Source organism: Vitis vinifera, chromosome 1, assembly GCF_030704535.1.
Source record: "Vitis vinifera cultivar Pinot Noir 40024 chromosome 1, ASM3070453v1".
NCBI classification, from domain to species: domain Eukaryota; kingdom Viridiplantae; phylum Streptophyta; class Magnoliopsida; order Vitales; family Vitaceae; genus Vitis; species Vitis vinifera.
This window is the reverse complement of record NC_081805.1, coordinates 23299034-23316045: the sequence shown is the minus strand read 5'-3', so window position 1 is coordinate 23316045 and position 17012 is coordinate 23299034. Positions and strand designations below refer to the sequence as shown.

The 17012-nt window shown below is 33.3% G+C and overlaps 2 protein-coding genes and 1 pseudogene across 2 annotated transcripts; all 3 read right to left on the bottom strand.

Moving 5' to 3' along the window:
* Positions 1–2839: 2839 nt before the first annotated feature.
* On the bottom strand, positions 2840–15935 carry LOC100244187 (lignin-forming anionic peroxidase-like; annotated as a pseudogene).
* Positions 3892–9258, bottom strand: LOC104880278 (uncharacterized). The gene is made up of 4 exons (XM_010656548.3): positions 9003–9258; positions 4899–5440; positions 4569–4803; positions 3892–4489 (listed from the first exon to the last, which is right to left on the bottom strand). Exons 1-4 carry the CDS (start codon positions 9193–9195, stop codon positions 4029–4031), a joined length of 1431 nt encoding a protein of 476 aa, XP_010654850.3. The 5' UTR covers positions 9196–9258; the 3' UTR covers positions 3892–4028.
* Positions 5534–6807, bottom strand: LOC104880280 (L10-interacting MYB domain-containing protein). The gene is made up of 2 exons (XM_010656554.3): positions 6268–6807; positions 5534–6175 (listed from the first exon to the last, which is right to left on the bottom strand). The coding sequence occupies exons 1-2, from the start codon at positions 6589–6591 to the stop codon at positions 5684–5686; spliced, it is 816 nt and encodes a 271-aa protein (XP_010654856.1). The 5' UTR covers positions 6592–6807; the 3' UTR covers positions 5534–5683.
* Positions 15936–17012: the final 1077 nt, after the last annotated feature.

Sequence of the window (17012 nt, the reverse complement as noted above, 5' to 3'; positions counted from 1 at the left end):
GTATTTAATAAAATTGTCCAAAATTTTCTTTGTTTAATAAAAATTGTCCAAAAAATTTTTTGTAAATAAAGTTGTCCCAAAAATTAATTTTTAATTAAAGTGTCCAAAAAAAATGTTTTTTTAAATGAATTCTTTTTCCTTAATTAAAATGGGATTAAAAGTATTTTTTTTAGAAATAGATGATTTAAATCTTTTTTTTTCTTTTTAATTAAAAATTATTTTGCAAATAAAGTTATATTTATTATTATTATTATTTTAATAATTTGTGTAAGTCATTTTTCTTAAATGAAAACAAATTGAAATACTTTTGTAAATGAATTTGTAAAAATTCATTCTTTTATAGTAAAAGCAAGTGAAAATAATTTTTATGCCCACATTGAAATTTTGTAATAAATTCTTTAATACAAGAAGTGTAAATAACCTTTTTTTGAAAATTAAATACAAATGAAATTGATAAAATAAATTGGCTCTTTTTTTGTAAATAAATAAATTGAAATCATTAATTCAAAACCATTTTTATTAAAATCATTTGAAATTTCTTGAAAACTATTTTTTTAATGTTTTTTTATTTAGTTCAATAAATCATTTTGCATAATTCTCTTATTATTTATTTTGTGTATTCTTGTAATTAGATTTCATCATTATTTTTGTGTATATTGATTTTCACCATGATTTGTATATACTCATTTGCTTGATTATTTTTCTTGGTATCCATAATTAATTAATTAATTGCCACAATTCCCTTAATTTGTTTAGTAGAGGCCGTACATATACGGGCTTAGAGGGATCCTACGGGTCACCATCGTACCTTCTCAATAGGTAACCTGACCCTCGGATCCAAATTCTATTTTTGCAGACATGTTTTTTCCAAATAAGGAGTCACATAAGGTTTTCTTTCTTATTTTTTTTTCCCTTTAAAAAAAATTAAAATAAGTGGCGACTCCAAGTCTTTTTATAAAAATCATTTTTTTTCACCAAATAAATAAAAAGCGAGTTTCGCCATCGAGTGGGAACGCATCATCCAAAATGCGGGGTCCATAATATCGCATAGAATAAAATTGAAATAAACACATAATTAAAATTATGTAAAATTTGGATATCTCTTTTTCTTTCCCTTTTACATCAAAATGAAAAATACCTAGATATTCTAAACCCTAAATGAAATACTCCTAAAAACACTCAAAACCCTAGTAAGAAGTCTTGGTACAACTTGTCTTATGAAGAATATCTTGGAAAATCCATTCTTGAAAGGAAACAAATAACAATAGGCCAAAGTCAGCATAAATCGACACTACAGCATTGTGGTGTTAAAATATCAACACTAAGATGGCTTGGTATTGAATTTTGGTATTGCATCAATGGTGTCAATTTATGTCCTCTAGTGTTAGCTTTTAATCAAAAAATTTGATACAAGTTTGGACCTCTCCATTCTCAAATTGATAATCAACCTATTGTTGATCACAATATCACAATTTAGACACCAAGGCTTACTATAGTACCGAATCCTACATCAATTTTTACTATCTATGGTAACAAATATAAGTGACTGAGGGTTGACATCTTTAATTGTTGTGCCAAAATTTTGATACCGTGCCTTGGTATAGATTTGAAATTGACAAAATATTTTTTCATTGAGCAGCCACTTTAGATGAAATCTATATTAAGTCTGTTGTCGGTTTGGATATTAAAATTTCAATGTTAGAGACCAAGATTGGGCCCTTGCACAGTGCTTTATCAAAAGTTTTTCAACAAAGAAGTCATGGTATCCATACTGGGTGTCAAGTGCTAATCTGCAACTACTCACAAGCCTAACGAGGTAACAAAATTTCAAAATGCAAGTATCTAGCCTTGAGGTGTCAATTTGGCTCTAATCTACCCTATTGCCAATTTGGGTATCAATTTGCAATTCCTAGTATCGATTTGAGACTAGGAAATCAATCTTAGCTTCTTTCAATTGATATTAGCTTCTATCATTGTTTGTGCATTTCCAGGTCTAATTTTCTTGTTTCCATGATGCTCGGGACTCTACCTTACTTGGAAACTTTCATTATTTGAGCTTTTCATCTTCTTTCATTGTATTCTTCACTAAGTAGTTACATTAGCACACAAATGAGGACTTACCAAATATTGAAGTTTAAAGAATATGATTTACACTCAAAATATAAGAAAAAACTCCAAATTTTGAGCATATAAAACAATGATTTAGAGTCCTACTCAATTAGCATACAATCATATAAGACAAATGAACACCATCATGCCATAATCCTTAAGCACCTATAAGCAAACAAATATACTAAATACTTTCCATGCAACAATGGCACATGAGAAAGTATTCATCAATCAATTAATCAAACACAATGTCATTCCCTCAACTCAAGTTCAAACTTGAACCTTTAATTATCCCTAGTGAGTCATCATTTCATAGAGCTGCATTTCTCACATATTGATGATGCATTACCATTTGATGGTGAGACTCGGACTCTATAATGATGTTGAATAATATTTTCCTTGGATTATTTATATATTGTTTATATAGGTTGTGACACCATGATTTATATTTTGTTTCTATCTGCATCACATTTTTAATGCAATTTAATCGTTGTTTCCTAGAAAGAGGAGATAATAAAAGGAAATATAGCCATGATAGGTAAATAAGATGACTCACCATGGGCGGGCACACTCCAAAACCAAAGATTTATCATTAATGAATGTAGAATACAAGAAAAAGAATGACCTTAATTTTCAACACCACTTGCCCAAACAAAGGAAAAGAGAAAAATTCAATAGAAATTATTGACACTTATAGACATTTTGAATTAAAGCACTTAGGCACCACAACTTAGTTTGTAACATTACAAAATTTATGTATCTCTCCAGTTGTGCCAGGGAGAGGTTCAATATCTCCCATCTTTACCATGGTTGATGCAAATTTAAAACTATAAGTTTTAAGGCTCTTGTTATATCCATTGACAATACTATCTGTGGATCCTCCGCTAAAAAGTACTTGGTCTAATTGATGAAAACCATTTTTTTTAATGAGATTCTTGAAGTAATTGCTATCAAAAGAGTTGGGTGTAATAACTAACAAGGGTTAAACAGAACTAACCTAACCCAAATTAACTCATAGCTCATAATTGTTAAATTGTTACAGTTCCTAATTGGTATATGTTTACACCTATAAGTAGTTAGGTCAAGATTCAAATACTTCCTTGTAAAAATAACTCAAACTCAATAATAGAATATGCTAAGTCTTTTCATTCCCATTGCATTCTTGTATTCACCTTCATTGGGTGCAAATGGGTGTTTAAGTTGAAGTACAAACCTGTTGGAGAAATTATAGGTATGAAGTTGTAGATATAATGAAGAAAAGCTGCAGATATGACAAAGAGAAACTGATATATTTTATTCCATTTGAGATGAGATATTTATACAAGAAAAATAAAAAACTCTTCCTATCTTTCCTGCATATTTATTTAGGTTGTTACACCTATTTTTGAAATTTAAAACAAATGAAGTCATAACAAACTTGAGCTAATCTTCAGCAAAGACTAAGGTGGCGTTTGTTTTTTTGGCTTAATTCTAAATAGAACTTTTTTTTAACTTAATACTAAATAAAGCTTAATAGCATTAAGCATTAAGTTGTTTGTTTTTTTTAAATTTTATTTCTATTAAGTATTAAGCTGTTTGTTTTTTTATATGCTGAAAACCAATATCTTAATATTTTAATGTATTAAAAAAATATAATTTAACTTATTTTTAAAAAGTTCAAAATAATAAAATTGTTATAATAAATAATTTATCATTATCATTCTTACAAAAAATAATTAATATATTTATTTTTTATATAATTAAAATAAAATATTTAAACTTAATAATATGAAAAATAATGGATTGATAAAACCTAAATCAAATTAAAGAAAAAACATAACAATTCAAGTACATATTTTCAAATATCCGAAGACATCACATTTTATGCTAATATCTAAACATTGCATTTCTTACAATGGTAAAAAGCTAAAAATGACAAGTTAACTAAACACTTGAAAGAGTTCATTTGCGATTTGGTTTCGGAACTGTTGCATGAATTCTTGATCAGATGCTGCAAAAAAACTGCTTGTAGTTGAGTTTTGATTTTGATTGGCATTGTCACTTTCCAATTCCACTTCATTGTCATATTCAGAAAATAATCTATCCGCAACTGAGATTTGTCGAAGAAAATTGTGAATGGAGAAGCATGTCATGACAATTTTTGTTTGAGTAGTAAACGAATAAGGTGCCATTCTCTTCAAGATTGGAAAACGCGCCTTAACAACACCAAAAGCACGTTCAATGACATTTCTTAATCTTGCATGACATTGGTTGAATATCTCCTCTTTTCCTACAGCTTTACCACCACTACGAAAATCACTCAACCAATAGCGCACATTACGATATGGTGCCATAAAACCTCGAGTGTGTGTGTATGCTGCATCTACTAAATAATATTTTTCTGAAAAAAAAGGATTGAGTTGATTATTATAATGAATAAATACAAATTATATTAAATAAAATGAAAATAAAATATTCACCTGATGGGGGCATTGGAAAATTATGTTGCGGGTTACGAATAGTTTCTGTCAAGACTCTTGAATCATGAGCTGTTCCTTCCCATCCAACAACAACAAACCTAAATATCATGTCAAAATCACAAACTGCCATAACATTTTGAAAACACTCTCCTCTCCCACGACCTCGATAAGGTACTTGTTGATTAGTGGGAATACATGCATGGATAAGAGTTCCATCAATTGCACCAATAGCATCCTACATGGTAATAATTCTTTAAAATATAAATAATTATTTTTATATGAGAATAATACAAATATGATATGAATAATTAGAAATAAAAAATAATGTACCTTAAAAATTTGTCTTAGCCGACGATTGGAGATACCATTTGAACTATCATTGAATGATGGAGGAGTAATCATCTCTTTTGAGAAATTCACCATGGCCACTAAAACCTCATGGAAGTATTTATGAATTGTTTGACTTGAGTGTTGGAATCTATTCTTAATCAATCGATTCCGAAGATTATGACTAATAGTCATAAGAAACATGGCCATTTTCTCTTCAACATTCAAATGTTTACTGTCAACAAACCATCCTTTTTCTCGAAACATGTGACATAGAGAAATAAATCCATGTTTTTCCATCCGCATTAGTTCATAACATGTGCTAGATGAACCATTTAAAAGCTCTTGAATGAAAAGTGAACCTGTAAATGATGAAGTAGAGACTCGTTCCTTATTAATGGATGAGTCACTCAATAATTTGAGCAACAACACAACCAATCTTCTTTTTAAAACTCTTGTCACTTCTAACTTTGTATCTTCATCTTCACTTGATGATGATGAACTTGAACTATTTGAGTGATGTGAAGGATTCTCCATAAGAATATCTATTATAAAAAAAAATAGTTATGAAATAAAAACATAACAATATAATCAAATAGTTATAACAATGTATGAGTAATAAATATCCAAAACAAATATCCATAAAATGTAGAGAGAAAGTCTTATAATTGGAAAAGTTTAAATGTATCAAATATCCAAAACAAACAAACCAAAAGTACCAAATTAAAATCATCATATAAGTCATATACCCTAGGCATTCCACAAATTTAAAACAAATATTTAAAAAGTTATTTTCGCAAGCTTTGAATCCATCCCATTCGCTCTTCATCACTTTCCATCTCCATCCACACCTCTCTGTACTCTTTCTTCTTGCAGAATGCATTAATTGCTACATAGTATAATGGATCCTCATAAGTCAAAAGCCTCTTCAAAATCTTCATGCATTCTTTGACTGTGGGTCCTTCAAAATTCTCCAACACATTCACTATTCTATTCATTTCTTCTTGAGTTTGCTCTTTCTTTCCTTTCTTCTGTTTTTTCTTAGAACCTTCTGCTTCATCATTAGTATTTCTTGGCAAATCCTCATCTTCTTCTAAACTAATTGAAGTTTCGCTAGGCATAGATGTAGAATGTGTTGATGATTCCTCAGCCCCAGAAGCCATCACTCCCCCAGAGCTCCAATTTTTAGACCCAGTAGCTAACACTCCTTCAAACAATGCCTCTAATTCTTCCACATTTGCTAATGGTTTAAAACGGAATTGTTTAGCTTCTGGATATTTCTATTTTACAAGATAAACAACAAATTAGTCATATATACATATATATAAGACAATTATTTTTAAAATTCACTCAAATCCATAAAAAAAACTACCTGTAGATATTCTTCCCATTTTTCAGCTGGCCAATCAAAAGTTTTGGTTACAGAGTTGTAACCATGTCCTGTCATAGTCATCATTTTACTCCAAATGAGATATTGTCTTTTCATGTAATCCCACCCATTCTTAAGTTGTTTTGAAGTATAACGTTTTCCAAGTAACTTCTCCAACTCTTCAGCAATTCGAGGCCAAGCACTAGACTTTAAACCTCCACCTGATCTAAAGCCTTTGTTTGCCTCTTGAAGACAAAGATCAATAAAGTGCTTTCTTTGGATGGGGTCAGTCCAATTTGCCCTACTAATCTCAATATTTTGACTCATTACTGTACAAAAAACCAACCAACATTAATGACTAATTTTCAATTTTCAATTAAAGACAATAAAATAAAATAAAATAAACTTCAGTTGGTTTGGTATGTCTAAATAGAAAAGGAAAATAATTTTTTCTAACAAAAATATTAAAAAGGATTATATGTAAAGTGGGAGAAAGTGAAGGGGTGCTTTTGAGGGAAGTAGCAGCTCATAAATGGTGGAAAGAGAGAGCAAAAGAGTTATTATGAATTGATAATTTCCATATATTTATTGTCATCCATAGTATAAGATGAAGCCATCTAAAAAAAAAGATAAAAAAAAAAAAGAATGAAAGAGAGAGAGAGAGAGAATTGCCCCAGTTCTAAATTTTGGTTGTTTTCACTGTTCTTTCATGTGAAGATTTTTAACCAAATGTTTCAAATGACCGCTGTAGAATCCCTCTGGACAATATCAAGCATTCACCACTCCCTTGGAGTTGAATTGTTTTTCATATTTTTACCATTGGGCCCGTCAAAGCTCAACTCAACCAAAAAAAACCTTAAATACCAACTACTTCTGATTCTGATAGCATGTGACTGCTTTTATTACTAATTATTTGCCAATTAAAGAGTGAGGCAGACTTTTAACAATTAAATCAGTCTATTGATTCTGCGATGCAACTAACTGTCAAGCTTCCCAATGTCCCCGACTCCAGAAAATTGAAGCAGCCCAATTTCCCTTTCACAGCAATTTGACAAGGATAAATTAGAAAGTGAACATTCAAAGCAACCCATTTGAAAAGAAAAAGAGTTATTATGAATTGAGAATTTCCATATATTTATTGTGAGGGCCTTTGACTAATGTTGGAATAACAAATAATAACAATTAATAACAATAATAATAGAAAATGATAAATTTGGATTTAGGGTTGAATTAGGGAAGTAAGAAAGCATGGTAAGTAAGACAGCAACTAAGCAACAGAAAAAGATACTGGATTTTACTAAACAGGCTTTAAACAGCTGAGGCATAATAATTACAAGTTAGAGGACTGAAAAGGAAAAAAGAAATAAAAAAATCATTTTAGAATTAGGTTCCTTTGTAATTGGTTTCTGGGCTCACAGGAACTGTAAAGCCATCTTGATCTTTGTGGAAAAAGAAAGGAATGATTTGAATTACCAATTTCTTTGGCAATGGGAGGCATACCATTCTTAAAAATCCAGCTGCTAATGACTTAAGGAAGGGTAAAACAGGGTAACAAGAGCTTGGCATTGGAGTGGGGAACAGATTATGATTCCATTTTCTTAGCTTTTGCTCACTTGATAAGTCACTATGCTAGATGTTCACATGGCTGGACTCACGGTTGGTAGAGGAGTCATCCTTGTCTGCTAGTCACATGGCTGGACATTAGAGAAGTTGCTCTAATTTTGGCACAGGACATCTCCAATTTTGGCACTCTAGCTCTAACATATTGTTGCTCTAACATATCATCATTCCACCAACCAATTTAATTTATCTAAAATCAAAATCTCTTGAACAATAAATTAAAACCAAAGTCATAGGTTAAGCTTGAACAATTGACCAAGTCAACATGTATGTCATTGTATTTACGACGGCCAATGAAGTAGAAGTTTGGTCAATGGCTAAGAAGATGCTGAATGGTCGATGGATGATTTCCTAGAAAATGCTGAGAAGCTGTTAGATGCTTTCCCTCCGGGAAGAAAACTTGGTCTTGTCATCCCCACATTTGACACTCAATTTCTCTATTTATTCCCAGTTTCTGGAAGGGCTGTGAAGCATCGGCTCTCATCCTTGCTGGAACTCCTCTGAAAAATTCATCAGGGACAGGGAGCAAAAGCTAAGAAAATGGAATCATCCCTTTTCAAGGCGATTGCAACCTTACAAAGAGCTTGGCAGTAGGCAAGTGTAGGAGCCATTTTTGGATGATCCAAACCCCTCCAACCTTACAAAGAGGACTCAAAAAATCCTATAAACCCCCCAACATTCAGGGGAACCTTTTATCTCTGCAACAACTTTCAATGGCGTTCAATCATTTGGAGGGGGTATTCCACATTATTTAAGAACTCTCATGGGCATTCTAACAAACAGTTTGAGCACAAATGCTCTACTCAACAAACTATAATATGAAATCAATAAGATTAAACCCAAAATTTTTCTTCCTTAAAAAATAACCCAACAAACCACAAAAATCACAACAATCAAACAAACCCAAATTAACAACGAGACAACAACCATATCAAATAGGCTCTAAATAATAAGATATCACCAAACAAAGTTTTTCTTCCTCAAAAAATAAACGGACCTGCAACACGTGAACCAGAATGCTCTATTGAAAATGAGAGTTTTAGAAAGAAAAGTACTGGAAAATGAGACTCGAATGCTCCATTGAAATCCTAAAACCAAAATAAATTTGGGTCAGTTACCTTCAATCAGATCAACGATGCTGAATGAAAGAGGAGCTTCTTTCCAACTCTGTAGTCCCGGAAGGAGAGCGATGGAGGAGGAGAATGAAGAAATTATTGCTTTGGGATGAGGTGAGGGTTGAAGATCGGGGTTGCAGAGAGCTACAAGGGATGGGTGGGTAGGTTTGGGCGTCGGGTTCGGGTTCAATCGCATTTGGTAAAGGTTTAAAAAATTGGCTTTTTCTAAATAGAAAAAGCCAAATATTTTAGCTTTTTTTATTTAATCAAAAATTTTAAAATTTCAGTAATAAGTCATCAAAAATTAAAAAAACAAACAACCTAAATTCTGAAAGCAAATTGTTTTCAGCAAAAAGCCAAAAAAACAAACGCCACCTAAGTCTTCAAGGCTTGGAATTTGGAATGCCAACAACTGAACACTCCTCCTTGGCATCTGAATAACAAACACCTGTCTTCTACTTAAGAGTTTCAAACCTTTCCATTGGTAAAGGCTTTGTGAATATATTTGCGAGTTGATTTTCAGAGGAACAATGAACAAGTAACACTTCATTGGATTGTTGAACTTCTCTAATAAAATGATACTTGATCTTAATATGCTTTGTTCGACCATGAAACACAAGATTTTTCAAAGTCGATATTGCAAAAATGTTGTCACACATAATGTTGGTTGGCTCAACTTGCTCTTGCCCCAAGTCTTTCAGCATTTTTCTTAACCATAAAGCTTGATTTACAACAGATGCAGTAGCAATGTATTCTGCCTCTACTGTGGATTGGGTTGTGGTTTCTTGTTTCTTTGAGCTCCAATTGAAAAAACCTGAGCCTAAGGAGAATAAGTACCCTAAAGTACTTCTTGAATCATCAACACAACCTCCTCAATTGTTGTCGGAGTAGCCTAGCAACTTCAAATCACCTTCTGCAGATTTTGAAAATTGAACTCCAAGAGCAACAATTCCCTTGATGTACCTTAATACTCTTTTAGTTGCCGAAAAATGTTTCTTACTTGGTGAGTGCATGAACCTAGAAAGCACACTAACAGCAAATAATATGTCAGGTTTGCTAGTTGTTAGGTATAAAAGGCTACCAATTAAGCTTCTATATAAGCCTTCATCTATTTTCTCGGAGTCGTCATCCTTGCTTAACTTCTCGCTGGTTGTCATAGGAGTAGACACAGGCTTGCAATCTTGCATTTTAAATTTTTTTCAACATATCCATAGCATACTTTTGTAGGCATATGAAAATTCCTGAACATGACTACATCACTTCCATTCCCAAAAAGTACTTCATGACTCCAAGATCGGTCATTTCAAAGACTTTGTTCATCTCATCCTTGAAGCTTTGAATTAACCCGGGCTAATTTCTTGTTACAAGCATGTCGTCTACATAAAAAGAGACTATTAAAAGCTAGACATCATCAGTTTTTACATATAAGGTTGCTTCACTCTGACTTCTAACAAAACCAAGTTTAGTCAGATGTTTGTCCATGGTTTCATACCAAGCCTTGGGGGCTTATTTCAAGCCATACAATGCCTTCCTTAGAAGGTACACATAGTCCTCTTTGCATGGAGCCACAACCCCATCTAGTTACTCTACATATATCTCTTCATCAACAAATCCATTTAAGAAGGCAGATTTAACATCTAACTGATGAATATGCCAAGAATTTTGAGCAACAAGTACAAAAAGTAGTATGATAGTGTCATACCTTGCCACGGGAGCAAAAGTCTCCTGATAATCAACACCATACTGTTGAGCATATCCCTTCACCACTAGTCTAGCTTTGTGCTTGCATATCGAACCATTAGGATTGAGTTTTGTTTTGAAAACCCGTTTCACTCTGATCACCTTGTGATTTTTGGGTCTCTCCATAAGCTGCCAGGTTTCATTCTTCTTAATCATCTTCATTTCTTCTTGCATTGCTCTCCTCTATGCTTCAGAATCTTTGGCTTCTACATAACTTGTTGGTTCAGTTATTACTAAACTGCACCTTTGATAGATGTCCTTCAAGCTTCTTGTGTTCCTCACTGGAAAATCATCTGCGGATTTAGAAGTTTGAAAATCTTCATGATTATCAAAATCGAGATCAGATTGCACATCTTTTTTATTTTGCCAATCCCAAGTTGTCATTTCATCAACTTTTACATTCATGCTCAAGACAACTTTGTTTGTTTGCAAATAGAATATTCTATAGCCCTTAGTTGATGTCCCATAGCCAATGAGAATGCCCTTCTGAGCTTTGTTGTCCAGCTTGCTTCTTTTAGGTTCTGGTACATGATAATAGCATGTGCTTCCAAATATTTTAAGATGATTAACAGAGGACTTGACAATGTACCATGCTTCATATGGTGTTTTGTTCTTCAAGGATTTTGTAGGCAATCTATTCAGCAAATATACAAAGGTGTTAACTACCTCTACCCAAAAATTACTTGGCATTTTTTTCTCAAATAGAAAACACCTGGCCATCTCCATTACGGTTCGATTCTTCCTCTCTGAGACACCATTTTGTTGTGGAGTGTATGGAGTTGTTAGCTGACGTTCGATGCATGTAGTGCTACAAAACTCAACAAATTGACTGGAGGTATATTCCATACCATTGTCAGACCTTAAGATTTTAATGCTCAAGTTGCTTTGATTTTCTACAAGGGCTTTGAATTGTTTGAAAACAGAGAAAACTTCATTCTTTAGTTTGATAAAATATACCCAACACATTCTAGTATAGTCATCTATAAAGAGAATGAAGTATTTGCTACCACTCAAAGAAGTTGTTTTCATGGGACCACAAACATCGGTGTGTATGAGTTGAAGCTTTTCGGTGGCTCTCCATGCTTGATTATTTTTTAATGGCAACCTTGCTTGTTTGCCTTGTTGACAAATCTCACATATTTGAGCTTCATCAGATACGTTTGACATGTCTTCCACCAGCTCAAGTTTTTTTAGCTCTACTAAGCTCCTTTGGTTATAGTGTCCAAACCGTTTATGCCATAGGTCTGAAACACTTTGAGTAACTCCAGCATATGCATATTCAGCAGCATTCTCCCAATTTATGGCCAAATTCTTGATTTTCATCTTCACACAAAGCAATTTCTCTTCGTATGGATCAAAGATGATGCACTGGTTGTCTTTGAATTGTAGGGAATATTGTTTTTCAAGCATTTGACCTACACTCAATAGATTTTGACTAATATCAGGTACAAATAATACATCAGAGATGAGCTTGATACCTGAATTTGTTTTGACAACAACCGTGCCCCTTCCCTTGACATCCACGTATCCACCATTGCCAATTTTCAACATAGAGTTGTAGGTTTTGTCAAGGTCCTTGAATGTTGTAGCATTGTGACACATGTGGTGTGTGCATCCACTATCAATAAGCCAAGCATTATAAGAGTCTTAACTTGAGAAACATAATGCTACAAAGAGTTTTTCCTCCTGCGAATCTACATCAGCAACTTGTGCTTGCTAAGATTGAGGCCCTTTATTTTTATATTTGCAGATTTTGGTAACATGCCCAAGCTGTTTGCAGTTGCCGCACATTGCGTTTGGCCTCCACCAACAGTATTTCTCTAGATGCGTAGTCTTCTTGTAATGTGAGCAGGTTGGATATTTCTTCTGTTAGGGCCCTTCTTTACTGCTCTTCTCTCTGCTTTTACTTTTCTTCTTGTTGAACTGGTTTTTGTCTTTATTAGATTATAGGGTCTGCATTTGAAAAGCACCTTCTGTGACGTTTTCTTGCCTCAAAGCTCTTCTTTGCTCTTGTGCTTGGAGTCCGTTCATTAGTTCAGTAAGTGAAATTTGTGAAAGGTCCCTAGATTCTTTAAGAGATGAAATCTTGGACTCAAACCTCTCAAGAAGTGTCACAAGAACCTTCTCCACGATCCTTGCATCAGGAAATTCTTCACCAAGCGACCTGTAAGACCAACTGTGACTCTGATACCACTTGTTGGAGAAATTACAAGTATGAAGTTGTAGGTATAATGAAGAAAAGCTACAAATATGATAGAGAGAAGCTGATATATTTTATTCCATTTGAGATGAGATATTTATACAAAAACAAATAACAAATTCTTCCTATCTTTCCTGCATATTTATTTAGGCTATTACACCTGTTTTTGAAATTTAAAACAAATGAAGTCATAACAAGCTTGAGCTAATCTTCAGCAAAGACTAAGTCTTCAAGGCTTGGAATCTGGAATGCCAACAACTGAACAAAACCAGATGGCAGCATAGCTTGATATAAAGCCCACCTCATTGCCAAAGGATTTAATCGAACCCAAGGCATTGACTATTTTGAAACGTTTAGCCCTGTAGTGAAGCCCTCCACCATCTGAATAGTGCTCACTCTTGCACTCTCATCTCAATGGACTGTACGACAGTTAGAAGTTCAAAATGCATTTTTACATAGGGAGCTTCAAGAACAAGTTTTCATGCAACAACCACCTGGCTATGTTCATCCTGAGCATCCCTCCTATATATGTCCGTTGCCTCAACAAAGCCATATATGGCCTTAAACAAGATCCTAGAGCTTGGTTTCAATAAGCTCAGCAGCTCCCTAGTTAACTGGGGATTCCAATGTTCACGAGCAAATAGTTCCCTATTTTTTAAGCACACATCTACTGATGTTATCATCCTTCTCATCTACGTTGATGACACATTAGTCATCGGTGGTTCTACAGTACAGGTTCATTCTTTCATTACACATCTCAGCTCTACATTTTCTCTAAGGGATCTTAGTCCTATTAACTATTTTCTTGGACTTGAAATTCATAGAGACAAGTCTCATATTCATCTCAGTCGAATAAATACATTTGTGACTTGTTATAACGGGCAGAATTGACTAAAGCAAACTAGCTTCCACACCTGGTTCTATTGTTAAGACATTATCACTCTCAGATAGTGATCCTCTATCTGACCCAACTCTTGACTGGAGCATAGTAGGGCCACTACAATATTTCACGTTAACCAGACCTGATATTTCTTTTGCTGTTAATAAGGCTTGTCAATTTATGGCTAGTCCAACCACTACACATTGGATTGCTGTTAAGAGGATACTCAAGTATCTCAAAGGCACCCTACCCATGGTCTACTCCTTCAGTCATCTCCATCTGTTGCACTTCAAGGATGTTATGATGCCAATTGGTCATCTTGCCCAGATGATCGTCAGAGTACAAGTGGCTACCGTCTCTTTCTTGGACCTAATCTCATTTTGTGGTCCTCATCCAAACAGGAGATTATTTCACGAAGCAGTGTCGAGTCCAAATACAGGAGTCTTGCAACCTTGACAACTGAAATTATCTGGGTCTAAGCATTATTAAAAGAACTTTGTGTACCGAAGAATACGCCTCCCTTGAGCTGGTGTGACAGCAAAAGTGCAATTGCCCTTGCTGCAAATTCAGTATTTCATGCCCGCACCAAGCATAAAGAACTCAACCAGCATTTTATTCAAGATAAAGTTCTTCAACATGATCTCCATATTCACTATGTTTCTTCGGCTGAGTAAGTTATGGTTATCTTCACCAAGTATGTTTCAAGTGCACAGTTTTATATGTTCAGAACAAAGCTCTCTGATGTTCCTTGCCTTGTGCACTAGCGAGGGGACAATAACCAACAAGGGTTAAACAGAACTGACTTGACCCAAACTAACTCATAGCTCATAACTGTTACACTGTTATAGTTCCTAACTGATATACGGTTGCACTTGTAAGTAGTTAGGTCAAGATTCAATATACTTTCTTGTAAATAGCTCAAACCCAATAATAGAATATGCTAAGTCTTTTCATTCCCACTGCATTCTTATATTCACTTTCAGGGTGTAACCAAATCTAGGGCTGCAAGATTGTCATCACCATCCCCATTATTAGAAGGACAACAGCATCTTCTGGTACTAGCAAAGCTGGCGTCAATATTAGTTCCATTGTAGTATATCCTATCCTGGAATGTCACACATCTTGCTTGGCCTATTGTGTGGGAACCTGTATTCCATTCAGTGAATTAATTTGTATTAAGTCGTATACATGACCAAAAGTGAATTCAAATTTATTCCACCTACCTGAAAGGGCAACCATGTATCTTGTACTCAAACCTTTGCTACCAAACAAGGAAATAAGCCTACCAAGGCTATCTCTCAAATTATGAAGGTTGTTGGAAGCTTGGCTGAGGCCTGAAGTGGCGGAGTCTCTTCTTCCAAGCTTCACTGTCCATGTTGACCCTCCAACCTATTTCATGTATACATAAAAAAATTGACAATATCATTATGGAATCAATACATAAAAAACAATCAAGAGACATGATCATGCTTACGGTAATAACATTAAAGGTATACTTACAGCAACGGATGCATCTCGGGCTGCCACTGCAAGAATGTCAGCACAAGATACAATGCCGGGACAGTTGCTCTCCACTTGAGACTTTACGTGGTCTATGACTTCATATCCTCTAACTGAATTCAAATTATTAGGTGTATTTTTCTCACTTTGAATGGAGGAGGAATCATCAAGCAAGATTGATGCATCACATCCCTGCAGTATTAATCCAATGACTTAAAAAAATCTTACAAGGACAACTAGTATAGCTGGACAGAAAGGAATGAATACCTGAACAAAGCAATCATGGGAGTGGAGATGAATTAGAGTTTATTGCTGGGGGCTGATCAGGTTCGTATTCTTTCTTGCAAGATACATATAAAGTTTATTTCTATGTATTTCAAAGTCAAGAACTGACCAAGTGATTTGGCTTCAAAACCTTACTATTGTAATAAAAAATTTCTTCATACATGCATATCCTTATTGTATATGGATCATTAAGGTTGGAACTTTAATTAATTTCGTACAAAAATAATTACAATGTGAAACATATTCTAACCTCATAACAGTTACGAGATTTGGGCTGCTGTTGGTCATCAAGAGCAGTGTTTGAATATTGCGAGGCGAAAATATCGTCCATTTTATCAGGTATATCGACGATATTGGCCGTATTTTGCCGCGAACCGAAGCCTAGGCTAACAAGCTTAGATTGATCCCTAGGTACCACTAGGCTAACATGTCATTTGTAATCATATACTCAATTTAAATATTTTAAAGTTCATTTATAAAAATAAAAAATTTTAAATTTTATTTAATTGATTAATAAAAATATAAAAACCAACATTATAAATTTTTTAACAAGTCTTTTTTTATATCATTTATATGATAATTAAATATAAATAATATAAATATTAAAAAATAATATATGCATCATCATTTATTTTACATTATTAAATATACTTAAACTAAATAAATTATAGTTTTAATATTAAATGTATCAATTTTTATCTCATTAATCCTATTTTAAAAAATAAGTATCATTTCAATTTTTTAAATTTTTTATATTTATCCTTTTAATTTTGAATGTCTTTATTTTAAAATATTAAAAATATAATTTATTAAAAAAATACTAAAATATAAAAATAATAATGAAGTTCTAATATTTTATAAATTAAAATTAATTTGATAAGATAAATAATAAATTAGATATTAAGACTGATATATCTTTACTTACGGATATTTTTCTTATTAACCATACTTATACCAATTACACTTACAAAATAACTTTAATATGTGTATTTTTACTTATTTTATCATTATTTGGAGTTGTTTCAAATATTTTCATGAATTTTGAATAATTTTCACCTCATCGAAATTTTTATCAAAATATCCACCGAATATTTCTCTGATATTTCTGATATATCAGTAAAATCTAAATATCAATATATCTGCATTTGCCAATATTTCAAACCTTGATCAAGAGAGACAAAATGTGAGTTGTCCAATAGGTCGTGTGATTCGTTCCCAATTGGTGTCTCAACTGATTCATGTCCAGCTGGTGCTCTTTGATTGAGAGAGTAATCAACAAAATTTATAACCTATATCATCATGCATTAGGATAGTTTTAGCTCATATAGCATAGTGGCTCTAAGATCGTTCACTGGGAAGGGTTTTCAACTCACAACTGATACCAATTCAAAGTAAATTGGTGCTTTTT